This window comes from Saccostrea echinata, unplaced genomic scaffold, assembly GCF_033153115.1.
Source record: "Saccostrea echinata isolate AGI-Se365-2 ecotype Australia unplaced genomic scaffold, CSIRO_AGI_Sech_v1 ptg000014l, whole genome shotgun sequence".
Classification (NCBI taxonomy): domain Eukaryota; kingdom Metazoa; phylum Mollusca; class Bivalvia; order Ostreida; family Ostreidae; genus Saccostrea; species Saccostrea echinata.
Genome location: NW_026889763.1, coordinates 16,424,490 through 16,438,004, shown reverse-complemented (window position 1 = coordinate 16,438,004; position 13,515 = coordinate 16,424,490). Strand labels below are relative to the sequence as shown.

At 35.1% G+C, this 13,515-nt stretch overlaps 1 protein-coding gene across 1 annotated transcript; it reads left to right on the top strand.

Annotated features, from left to right (window-relative positions):
* The first annotated feature begins 289 nt into the window (after positions 1 to 289).
* LOC133186544 (zinc finger protein 768-like) lies at positions 290 to 7,134 on the top strand. Its single transcript, XM_061321774.1, has 5 exons — positions 290 to 319; positions 2,523 to 2,607; positions 3,784 to 4,670; positions 6,574 to 6,838; positions 6,972 to 7,134. Exons 1-5 carry the CDS (start codon positions 290 to 292, stop codon positions 7,130 to 7,132), a joined length of 1,428 nt encoding a protein of 475 aa, XP_061177758.1. The 3' UTR covers positions 7,133 to 7,134.
* The last annotated feature ends 6,381 nt before the right edge of the window (positions 7,135 to 13,515 follow it).

Sequence of the window (13,515 nt, the reverse complement as noted above, 5' to 3'; positions counted from 1 at the left end):
GTCCGAATTAACTGTTCTGCGGCTCCTTTGTGGGTATACTATAAACAGGGATCCCCATTGTCCATTATAGGGGTTACTACTGGCGGCTGACTTTTAACTCTTAATCTCTACACTCATTTACTTTTAAATCTTTTGTTTTTGTTTTTTTCCTGCGGGATAGGAAAATGACTTTAAATCATCAAATCACTTAAAACGATTACGGGGTGATATTAAAGAACGGTACTGAGGTATGGTATCCTCACTCTTTGTTGTAAGGTTTGACAGGACAGTTTGAGAGAGAAAAACCAACATGGAGCTATACAGAAGTTTGGCATTAGAGGTAAGGAAGGATCTATGAATGTACTATTTGAACACTATGATGCTCCCTCTTAGGGGAAAATCCAGAAAATTTCTAGATCTCTACCTTTTAGCAATTGCTTTCACATGGGCATGCAATCATTTATTTTTTTTAAAGAATTCATCTGACTAATTATTTCAAGCAGAGAAGCTGTAGGAGAAATTCAAAAAATTAGATACTGTAATTTATAACGATATTTTTATGCCTTCCACTGCAAAAATAAACCGTATACAGCGGGTTGATTTGGAAATATTGAGCGGTCTGTTCGCTCTGTAGATGCGCCTGAAATTGCTGTGGTGCTAAATGGTACTAAAACCCGACAGCAGTCATTTATGATCTCCCAAAGCCAAAGCTACCATCTCAAACACCTTCGTTAGGAGCCCGACGGGAATTGTTAGTCTTTATAAGGCAAAACACTGGCTTGTCAAAATCGCAAATTAGCAAATCCCTATCAATCCGGCAACAATGGATTACCAAGATACCCCGTTCTCACAACAAACGATAATTATTTATCTCTTTAGAAGATGATGGTGCCCAGGGATCGTTGTTTTTGATTGTTTACCTGGTCCGGCGTGACACCTTGGTCCGTGATTATGGTTTATTTAGCGTAAATGACCACGCATTGTACTCCGTCCATACGGACACTAATGCATTTTACAAACTGACGGTCTGTTCTCGACTAGGTGATAAAACCCGCAGGTTCTCGTTCGATCTCCGGCAGGCGAGGCGAGGGATCGATCGCGATTCAATCAGGACAAATTGATTTGTTGTGGTGGACGGCAGGTGATCCGCGCCTTGGTCATCTGCCACCACTGGATAGATCATACAATAGTACCCGCTGTTAAAGACCTCTATACAATTCTTAGTCTTCATTTATAGAAAATGCTTGTGTTCTAAAATTGTTTTTAACATTCAAAATAAATATTTTACAAAAAAAATTTATTGGGTTTTTTTCCCTTCAATTTTTGTTTTACCTGTTGTAACATAGGGAAAAAATGTTATAGTTCTAAAATCTAATTTAGAAATGATTCATAAAATATATAATATTTATTGAATATCTCTAGTTGTTTATAAATTCTGGGGGGAAAATAATTTATTTTTTGTAATTAAGATAAGAATTAAATGCCCAAACTCAAGACTTAGTGCATAAAAGAGTCATATGCATGCACCGTGAAAACGTAATGGGAGAAAATTTCTCACTTAAAACTGTCCCTGTAATTCATGTTTATCTTTGACACGGAGGAAATTAAAATTAAATTATTCATTTTCTTTATTTTGGAGGTGGAGCGGGAGGGAGAAGACATGAATCGTTTCATTTCATATGGAAAAATATAAATTTCAGTTATTTTTTTTTTAAAGAGAGAATTCTACACAAAAAGGAAATATATATGAGAAATGACAACGTTCTTTCTTTTTTTTTTTTTTTAAATCAAGCTGCCGAACTAAATTCGTTCGTGAATGATTATCTAATTTATGTACACATATATATAGGTTCATATCATTATCTACCGTTTCTAGGTTAATTCTGTAAAATTATGAAATTAACTTTGGTCCACCGTAAGAAAAGCTTACAACAGTTGGTCTCATTTTCCCTTGTTCTGTAATTACATTATTTGTCAACGAGTGTCATATGAAACATAACATAAGTACGGAAACATAAGGCCAGAATATGATAAATAAATGAAAAAGTGACAAACGCGTTATTTTCCATTAATTAGACAATAGAATTAGCCCCAAGAACATGATCAAACTTATTAATATATAATGACTGGGAAACTCCAAAATCTGTGACTTCAATAACGAGATTAATCAAATTTCGATTGTCAGATGGATAGGATTAATTTATTAAGCTACAGAACAATAATCCTGGCTAAGCTTTTACAAACGTATGGGTCGCGCATTGATATTTATTAGTGGGCGTCAAAATTCTCGAGTCTCGACCAATCAAATTGCTCGGTTGGCATATTCCTAAAGCGGAACATAATGTGATTACAAATATGTGGTAATAAAATATGTGAAACCTCTGAAATGGAATAAAAGACTAGGATACATGTCATAAATCGCAGAACATAGAAATTCTCTGAATTATATAAGAATCAGGATTAGTTTTTATGGAGTTTTGATAATCAAGTACAGTTCCTAGGCTATTACGGAAAGATTTACAAAACAAGTTTCATTTTTTAAGATTCTAAGAGAAGAAAAAGACATGTACAGACCGTATTTGACGGAGGGGAAAGTCGACCCCGTCAACTCACCCACCGCCAACTCGGGTAAGTCTAGTTCTAGTTTTTGTTTTTTAAAAAATGGCGTTATTTGTAAAGTTGAAAAGTATAAGGAATTAATTTCAGTATCTTTTTAAAAAATTAAATATTTTTCAGCGGCTTAAATTTCACATTATAAAAGATGAGGAGAACGGAAAAAATTAAACATGCATTTATTTTCTAATAATTAAAAAAAAAAAGACAAAATATTTTTTCTATGGTAAAAAAAAAAATGATACAGGTCTCTCACAGGCATTTTTGGGGTACCAGGTTGCATGAAAAAAAAAAATTACATTTTCGACTTAATTTGAATAGGGCATGTAAATATTTAAAGATGATTTCTGTTTGTAAATTCAGTAGTGATCCTGTTGAGGACGGTCACCATTATTATTACGTGGTCAAAGCATATGATGTTAAATTAAAATAAAATAAATAAAAATTATTCAAAACGTCCTTAACTTAGTTCATCAATTTGAATTATTATCTCAAGAATTTTGTTTTATAGTAGTTGATCCGTTATATGAATTTTTCTTTAACATATGAAGAATAATGTTAAAACTTAAAAAAGATTTAGCTAAACAAGAAAAAAAATGAAAGGAAATGTTTGTTTTGTTCTTCGATTCATTGTTTTTACGTATTATATTTTTTTTCTTCTTTTTTTTTTCTAATAAAATGCACATTCTTTATAAGCATGTTTGGTAACGATCTCCCAGAGAGTACTCAGATAGGTTTATCTTGATCTATCTAAATAAAATACACTTAATTTATTACATTTGCTTAAACAATTAATATAAGATATATTAGATATATTTTTCAATTATATCTGTATTTGAAATTTTTCGTAACCGATCGAGTATATCAATCAGAAGATATATTACAATAATTATTTCTTTAATCATTAAGAATGAGGAAAAACTAAAGGAATTCAAAATAATATTTCAACATAATTTTTAGTTCAAAAACAATTTTTGTTACGATTATATATTAATTATGTATATCTGTGAAAGAGAAAAATTATCGAGGAAAAATGAATATTCATGTATAATAGTATAAATAAACTTAGGTTGATGAAAAAAATATATTACCTCACAATATAGTTTTGTGAATTCCACTTTTCAATGAAAATAATTTGAAAAACATAGGTCCTAATAAATAATTTATAAAGATAACAATTTCATTTCTCAGATTCTGGAGTGGACGATCCGTCTATCAGTCCGTCCTGTAGTTCACCGGATTATAAGTCTGACGCCGACCAATCCGGATCTTTATCTCAGTCGGAATCATCAGCCTTCAGTAAAATTCGGAAACCCTCCGTAAACTTGGACCATCGATACCCCTTTCCATCAGCAGCCGTCCCGATGATGTACCCCAGTCCAGGGCTAGGTTATTTCCCATCATTTCCCGTGTCACCATGGATACCAGCCGACGCCCTAGCGAAAGGATTTCCACCAGTTCCTTCATCGACTTCCCGAGCGGAAATCACTCCCCGTGAAGCTCCATCAGATGACGTGTTTTACCGCGTGGATCCCAGAGTTCCCTTCACCAACTACTTCATGAACCTCACAAAGCTCCTGAAAAAAGAGGAAAAGAGTTCTGATAACAATTCAAGTGCAAGAGAGCATGAAAGCTATGAAACAGTGTCCAAAGAAGAACCAGAATCAGATTCCGAAGACGAAACCAACAGAGATGAGGGAAGAGAGACTCCGAAATCTCCCTCCAATCCAGCAGACGATTACAAGTCACATCCGGTCCGGGACAGAGAATACCGGAACCTGTCTGCTATGATGGCTAACCCAGCCCTGTTATGTCTCTCTCAGATGCATCCTTACCCATCAAAAGTTCCTTCGATGGATGCCCTTCCCCATCTCTCCGGCTCCATACCCCAAGCGTCCATGATTCAGTTTATGAGCGGAATGTCTGGTCAGTCAGCCATGATTCACCCAGCGTTTCTTCACATGTCAGCTCTGGGGCAGAAGCGACTTAATCAGGAAAAACCTCCGCCAGTGAAGAAGTACAAATGTGACGTTTGTGGCAAGGCGTTTTCGAGGAGCAACACTCTGGTCACCCATAAGGTAAAAAAAAAATAGCGATTAAAAATTTGATTGAATCAACTGATGTATTTTTTGAAGTGACAAAAATATTGGTCCATTTCATATTTTAAGTTTCTTATATAAATGCTTTCCCATCAAGTTATAACTGAATTCTTTAAAAGAAAATAAAATTTGTACGTGTATACAAAAATAAAATATAAGCATAAACTGTGTAATTACATTTCTTATGTTTCTAAAAACATAAAAAAAATTTCTTCATTAAATATCATGTTCCTAAAAATTGTAAAATCAACAGCAGATATTCACTCAGACAATATTAAAATTCATTAATTAGGACTGTACATACACGGGGCCGAGGGGGGGGGGGGGGCTTTTCCTGAGAATGTTCTTTTATGTTGTTTTACTATGAAAATACTTATTAGGAAGCTGCTTGTCCCTCCCTCTTTTTGTTGCTGTTCGGTGAAACACTGAGAAATCCCAGCAAATCCCAGCATGTGAAAAAAAGTACCAAAAAGAAAAAAGGCCATCCCACCCAAGAAATAGGATTTTTGAGTTTAGGCAATATAGGTTAATTTTTGTTTTTGTTTGTTTGTTTTTTTTTTTTTGTTTTTTTTTTTTTTTGTTTTTTGTTTGGCTATCAGAGGTTGCTCCCTCCACTTTGAAAAACGTTGCTACGTGCCTGCTGTAACAACAAAGTAAATCTATTCATAAAATCAAATTTTGTTGTTCGAATATGTCAGATTTGAAAAAAAAAATAATCTTGGTACAATAGTGGATGCTAAAGAAAGTAAATGTTTTCCTCCCACTATTTACTAATGGGGAATTTAAAAAAAAATTATTAATGATTTAAATTTGGAGCCATCTGTTCAAATATGGACGATGGAAAATATTCTATCTATGTAATATTGATTGTATTAATCCTTCTCGGCATTTAAACGAACATAACGCCATAAGCCACGCGGTAACGAAATGTTTTGATGTGCCAAATGGAGAGAAAATATCCCCGCGCATCGCATTTGTTTATAAAATACTAAACAAACAACGGTTCAACTAGACAATTTCCGGCAATTGTCCAAAACATTGATTATAATGAGAAAATAATGGAATTTCCTAGGGATATTTTACTATCTGAGAGTACTACAAATTTGGCATTTGCTTTGTAAGAATTGAAAGTTCAGATTGAAAAGGATTGAAATGAAAATTAATGGAGTATTCAATTATCACTTCACCGGTGTTTGGAAATAGATTTTACCAAAAACCAACAATCGCTTGATCAATGGATGGCGGGCGTGAAGAACACGCGACTCTCTCACTTTTGTCAATAATGCCGATAGTGAGTCGGTCACGGATCTGTTTGTTTGTCTTTTAGGGAAAGTTACTGCATTTAAGTAATTTTAATTAAATCATAACCATTAAAATGTCCAAATAAACAGAAAATATTTTTTAAAGTCTACTTTCAGTAATGATTATACTTTTAAAGTAAGTAAGTCAGTTATTGTTTATATAGGAGTCACATGCCAGATATTACAAATAAAACAACACATGTTTAATTACATATAAAATATTGGCATCCTGCCTAAAAGACCTATGGGACACTATATAAAATATGTATAAATTATATCTTTTTCCACAATTAAAAAAAAATAGTTACACCAGGGCTTATTTAAAATACTTGCATGTTTCTTTACAGATTATACATACTATCAATCGAAATTTAAAAAAAAAGTGTTAAATAATTTTAATTTTTTAATTTGTTTTAAAAATGTGTATATATTTTTTTTATCTTAAAAGAACAACTCAAACTCTATGTATTTATTTAAAAAGATTGTAAATAGAAATGAAAATGTATATTATTATAAAGTTCGTTGGTTTTAAAAATTGATTATGCATTTTTTGATATAAATTAATTTTTTTTCCCTTTCAGCGTATCCACACGGGAGATAAGCCCTTCAAGTGTGAGATTTGCGGGAGAGCATTCCGGCAACCGGGCAATCTTACACGTCATCGACTGACCCACACCACGGTTAAGCCTTACGTCTGCCCGACCTGCAACAAGGCCTTCAACCGGGCCTCCAACTTACACACGCACATGCGCACTCACACCAACTACCGACCCTTCATCTGCCCGTTTTGTGGGAAGGGATTCCACCAGAAGATTGACATGAAAATACACTGCTACACACATACTGGTAGGTAGGTCTCTACTTACATGTTAAAAAAAGGTATACAATTAAATGTCCGTGTTATTTTTAAATTTCATGTATTACTTTGCACATATTTGTTTTGGGTAAAAATTCTATCTAATTAATTCTAACTTGACAGGTGAACGCCCCCACCGCTGTGATATCTGTGGGAAGGGCTTTACCCTGGCCAGCACCCTCAACACGCACCGCCGAATTCACTCGGAACAGCGGGGATTCCCTCTGATGGAAACTGAGGTTTCCCCCGCGGCAACCACCTCAACGTCAACGAGCGATGCCTAGCGGTTGGCAGAGCAATATCGATTCATCCTAATAGATAGTTTACACATAAAAAAGTGCACAAACTCAAAGTAGTAATATACATTGTACCTGGTATTTATGGTGTACATATCACCATCTTAATACATTATCAACATAGAATTCATAATCGTGACGTAGTGAACAGTAAATTATCGTTTATTTTATTTATTGTTAGTGATGTGTTTTAATTTAATTTTTAGCTGTGTATATGGTGCAATTTTGTTACATTTTTTGTTATTTATGAAATAAATAAATGATTGAAATGAAGTTGGTATTTTCAAGACATCCCTTATATCATTACCACCAGAGGATATGTTCTCTCTAAAAATAATAATCACATCGTTACAGAGTCCGTAAAGAATGAAATATGGAGATAACGAACAGAATTCAAGCTATAAGTCCATTTAAACAATACAAATCGGGAGCAGAATAAACACGGACCTCTAAAAATATCAAATTTAAGACCAATCGCCTGTTTTCAAAGACTTTATATGTAAAATGATATAGGAGGGATTTGAAGATATAATGAAGAGTTTACACATGTGCAATAGAAGATCAAACTCGTATCTCAAGTTGCCAGTGATTCAAATGTAGCAATCAGAACATGATTTATTTACACGGCAACTTTTGTAAAAATGTTCAAATATAGAGCAAATATCTTTCACATCTGATCTAGAAACTTCAGTGATTTTGAAAAATCAAACTCCATTTTTCAACTGTAATAACTTATTCAGACGTCTCGAGGTCGAAATGACTGTCCCAAGGGACGTTGCTCCTGTATGTGAGATTTAGTACCTCCCTGAATATCCCGAATCATTTGCTGTATGAATTATTTAATACAATATAATATGGCAGTTCAGGGGAACTTAAAACTTGAGAAAGCCACAATAAACCTACTTTCCTTGGAGAATTCACTGTTCTTCCCTCTTCAATACTCTCTGCTTTGTAACATCCCTTTTTACACTTACGGACTGTCGTAAACATAAACTATTTATATCTCTCCAAAACGTGGCCCTAGTTCCGGGGAGCTCGTGTTTATTCAATTTGGATGGCAGTAATTGAGTTATCACCCTACATAAAAAGAGCATCCAGGCGATTGTGTGGTACCAGTAGAGAAAATACTAATTATGCATTATCTATGCAGAGACCTTTCATGTTTAAATTTACCTCCGAAAAAAACCCCCTTTTTTACGAAAGCCTTTCAGGATCAAACTACGAGAACAGGCATGCAAAGTGAAAAAGGTGTATTACTCAAAGTGAAAAAAAAAAAACTTAGAAACGCAGAAAAAGCGTACTAATAACTCGAAAAAATGGCTTTATTATGAATTATAACGAGAAGTGAAAAAAGATATAATGCCTTTAGAAATGGCATAGTAACGCAAAATGGAAAATTAAAAAAAGGCTTTATTATATATGAATGGTGGGACCAAAACCATTTAAAGTCATGCAAAATCTTTTTTTTTTAAATCTCGCACGTCTAGCAGACAACTCGTTGCATAAAACCCAGGGTTCAGGCTCAGGTTGCAGTAAGCTGATCATATATTGAACAATTATTTTTATTTTGAACAATCTTTTCTCTTGGACACTGAGAAGGCAAACTACTTGCACTTTCATAATTAGCAATACACCTTCCACAAAAATTTAAAATCCATGTCTCCATGATCCAGGGTTTCGGCATTAGAGTAGGGCTTAGTTTTATATTGCAAAAAATATTAAGGCTTTGAAAAAAATGGAAATCTAGATACGAATATTATCACACTACCAAACTGTGTAGATATTTGCTCCAATCACAAAGACTTTCAACAAAAAAATCTCTCGCTGTACCGCCTAATTCTGAGATACCATATAATCGATGTGATATGGCAACATGTCCCAACTACAGTGCAGGGAACTAATTTTGTTACATAAACCAGCATCAGCATAAGCATTAGTAGCATCAGGATCGAGCTAGCATCAGCATCAGCATTTAAAAAACAGCATTACCAGGATCAGCATCAGCAAGCAAAGGATAAAACCAGCATTGACCTACATAAAATCAGGATTATCCTACTAGCATCAGAAAATCAATGAGTTTTAATTCAGTAAAAAAATAAACAAGAAAGAAAGAATATTGGTTAAAGTATTCACATTATTGATACATACTGAGATATTATGATCAAATAATTGTAAAAGGCACTTTTATTGCTTTAAACGGCAATGCTGAAATTCATTATCTACTTCCGGTAGCATGATGCTACTTCCGGTAGCATTGACCTAATTATAAAACAGCATCAGGATAAGGATTACTAGCATTAAATCAGCAAGCAAAGGAAGCATTCAAATCAGCAAGCAAAGGAAGCATTCAAATCAGCATCGATGCTGTAACAAAATTAGTTTCCTGCACTGTACACGGGTTCCTACTTGTTATTGACAGTACCAGTACTGAACCCAAACTCTGTAGCCTCTCAACGACACCTCTTGACTAAATTTTCTCGAATCTCTGCTATAAGTTCCTTCAGATCTGAGTGGGTTGCCTGGGAGTGGAAGAGATTTTGGACAGATGATGATGGCATCTAGCTGGCAATACAATAATTTTGGCCAAAAGAGATATATCTCGCATTTTTTCGTACGACGGCCAGCTTTGGACTACGGCATTTGCACATATGCAGCACATTTGCACATACGCGGCACACTGGAAATGTCTCTCTCCTACTGATGGTATTGGTAGTGTTATGTTTGGAGCTGACTTTAGTATCGTTTTGGCTTGTTTGGTCCGCATTGAGGAAGCCTACATTCGTTGCAGATGACACTACATGTTCAGGTAGCAAACATTTTGGAAGGTTCTATCAAGAAAAGTTGTGGGAAGAATTTTCAAAGTCCTTTATTTTTGGATCCTGTTAATGGTTGTCTATCTCGGGGCTTTAGTCTAGATGAACATAGGTCACTAGAGTAATATCTAAGGAGGACATTTATAAATATAAAGAAAAAGTAATTAACAATTCTTTATTATTACATTTGTTTAAATATTGTCCATATTTCCTTGTCAAAGAATAAATTAAACTGGTTTTTCTTTTAAAGCGACAGTACGGCTGCAAAACGTGTGCTTTTTCATTCAAATTTACCCAAAATATCAGTAAGAAATAAGGTATAATGTTGATGTAAGCAGTTTGAGAAACAGAAATATTCTCTCCTCAAACAAAATTAACGTAATTAGAATCTGCCGGAAAATCAAGGGTCGTACGAACTGGGGCAATCTTAGATCTGTTTATTTGTACCAAGTGAATTCTAAAATGGCACGTGCCTACACTGTAGAGTTTACAATTATAATGAATATGAGGTAAAAGCAATTTTCAAAATCAAATTATCATAATTTTCAGAAAAAAAAATCTAAAATTATAACCGTAAAGATTTTAGTCTGCTTTCAGGCGAATTTAACAGAATTAAAAGTACAAATGTTGACGTTTTGTGTATTGGGGTCCGAGAAAGGAAAAACTACCAACTCATACGTTATCGCGGCAAATGTCAAACAAAATATTTTTTCTGCACAGTTAAAAAAAATTAGCACTTCAAATGGCAACAATGTTTACGTCATAGGTGTATTTTTATGTTGAGTTTACACTAATTTTTTTTTCTTTGAAAGCGATGGAAAAATGAGAAATGATAACAAGTATCAACAAACCTGTTGAGTAAAACCTTTGCGATCCCTGCGTGAGTGTCGCCGAATTCCCGTTTCTTCCTTATCCAAAGATTATATTAATCCCCAAACTAAATTTTAGTCTGGAAAGTTGCTTTTTCAAGCTCTATTTTCAGTTTCTTTTTCTTTTTGGTCGACTTTGTCAATGTAGCAGGCCTACCGGGATTCCCTCTCTAACCATGCTGTTCTGTTTATGAAAACTACGCATGCGTGTATACATGTACATGTAGCATGGAATGTGGAACCCCGAACACGTAGCGATGTATATATTTATGTCCCATAAATAACTATTAATTTTAATGAAATAATCAAAATTATTTAATTGTGACAGTTGTAATTTTCTCCAAGTTTATACATTTATGAGTAGTAAAAGAATTCCAAATCTTGTCGGAAAATTTTATCAAGTCAGTTTTTTGATGAGATGCGCCGTACTGTCACTTTAATATTCCATTGAAGTGATAACAAAAATAGATGCTATATCTCATAAAATATAAATATATTAAGCTTTGCATTGAAAAAAAAAATGTATTTGATAGCTAAAAATAAAGTAATAAAATATAAATATGCTTATTTTCCGAAAATAAAGAAACAAGATGTGTCTGAGAAACACTGATGCCTCCGTATGGCAGTTCATGGCGAAGGTTGGGGTTTCTCAAATGCAAGTAAAACTCCAAGGTCAAGAGATCAAAACTGTTGGTACTCAAAGAAAGGCCTTGTCACAAGAATTCACCTGTAAAATATTAAAGCCCACCACCAACTATTCAAAAGTTATGGCCAAGTTTAAAGTTTTTTCAAAAATGGGTCAAACTCCAAGTTCAAGGTCAGAACCAATGGTGCCCAATAGAGGGTCTTGTCACAGGAAATACACACGTGAAATATAAAAGCTATAGCACCAATCGTTCAAAAGTTATGACCAAGGTAAAAGTTTTTCAAAAGTAAGTCAAACTCCAAGGTGTCGCCTGCGTGGCACAGTGGTTAGAGCGCCTGCTCTAGAGTCGCGGAGTAAGGAGCTGATCCTTACGTCGCGGGTTCGAATCCACTGTGGGACATGGAGACCGGTCCTTCGGATAAGACCGTATAAATGAGGTCCCGTGTCGCAGTAGGTGTTGGCACGAAAAAGATCCTCACTGCTCAATTGCCCTGAGTGGCGAGTATAGGTATAAATTTGCAGCCCTCCACCGGCAAAAGGTGGCGTCTCCATTTGAGTGAAATATTCTTGAGAGGGACGTTAAACAACAAATAAACATACGTCAAGGTCAAAGGGCCAAAATCGTTGGTACCCAAGGGAAGGTCTGTCACAAGGAATGCACCTGTGAAATGTGAAAGCCCTAGCACTTAACCGTTCAAAAGAGACTTTGACTTACGCGCGCGCATGCCCAGCCTTTGCAACTACAAAATTATACCTCCTTTATAAGAGAGTTCAAAGATCACATTTTTCGAAAAGTTCGCAAGTTAATGTTACGATGAAAACTTAAGAACGCATCAGTAAAACAGAGGCATCGTAATTTAAGTTAAAAGTTACGAAATTCGTAAGTCAGATTTTTTTCTTAAGATAAAAAGTTCAGTAAACTCAAGGCTATGGCTAAGGTTAAAGTTTTCTAAAAAAAAAAATTCTAAAGTAGTTCATGGCCAAACTCCATGGCCAAAGTCAAATCAAAATAAATGATGCCCAAGGGAGGTCTTGTCACAAGGAATACACATGAGAAATGTGAAAGCCCTAGCACCAACCATTCAAAAGTTAAAGCTTTTTAAAAGTAGGTCACACTCCAAAGTCAAGCATAAAAGGTCAAAACTGTTTGTACCCCAGGAATATAGCAGTGAAATATGAAAACCTTAGCACCAACTGTTCAAAACCTTTGACCAAGGTACAGTTATTGGAGTTTTTCAAAAGTAGGTTTAACTTTTATGTCAAGGTCAAAGGGTCAAAATAAATGGTACCCAAAAGGGAAGGTCTACTCACAAAGAATACACCTGTGAAATATTATAGCCCTAGCCCTAGTCGTTCCAAAATTACGACCAAGTTTAAACATTTTCAAAAGTGGGTCAAACTCAAAGGGTCAAAATTAATGGTATCCAAGAGAAGATCTTGTCACAAACAAGTATTACACATGTGAAGAACGAAAGCCCTAGTACCAACCGTTCAAAAGTTATGGCCAAGGTTAAAATTCGGTAAAATTTTGCAAAACTGGGTCAAACTCCAAGGTCAAATATGATGGTACCCAAAGAAAGGTCTTCACAAGGAATACTCATATGAAATATGAAAGCCATAGCTCCAACCAATCAAAAGTTATGGGCAATGTTAAAGCCTTTGCGGACAAACAGACAGATAAACAGACAGACAGACGGACGGACGGACAGACGACGGACACCTTACTATCGCATAAGCTTCTCTGGTCTCTGATCAGTAGAGCTAAAAATAAAGATTTGCACGTCCTTGTATGCCTTGGATATGACTCACTAATTTTGTTCGTTTTGTTTGTTTGTTAGTTGTTTCACTCATATGGAGACGCCGCCACTAGCCGGTTGAGAGCTACAAATTTAGACCTATACTCGGGGCTCAGGGCAATTGAGCAGTGAGGGGGCTTTCCGTGACAGCACCTACTGCGAAACAGGACCTCGGTTTATACGGACCGGTCTCCACGTCCCACAGTGGGATTCGAACCCGCGAAGTAAGGATAAACTCCTACAAATT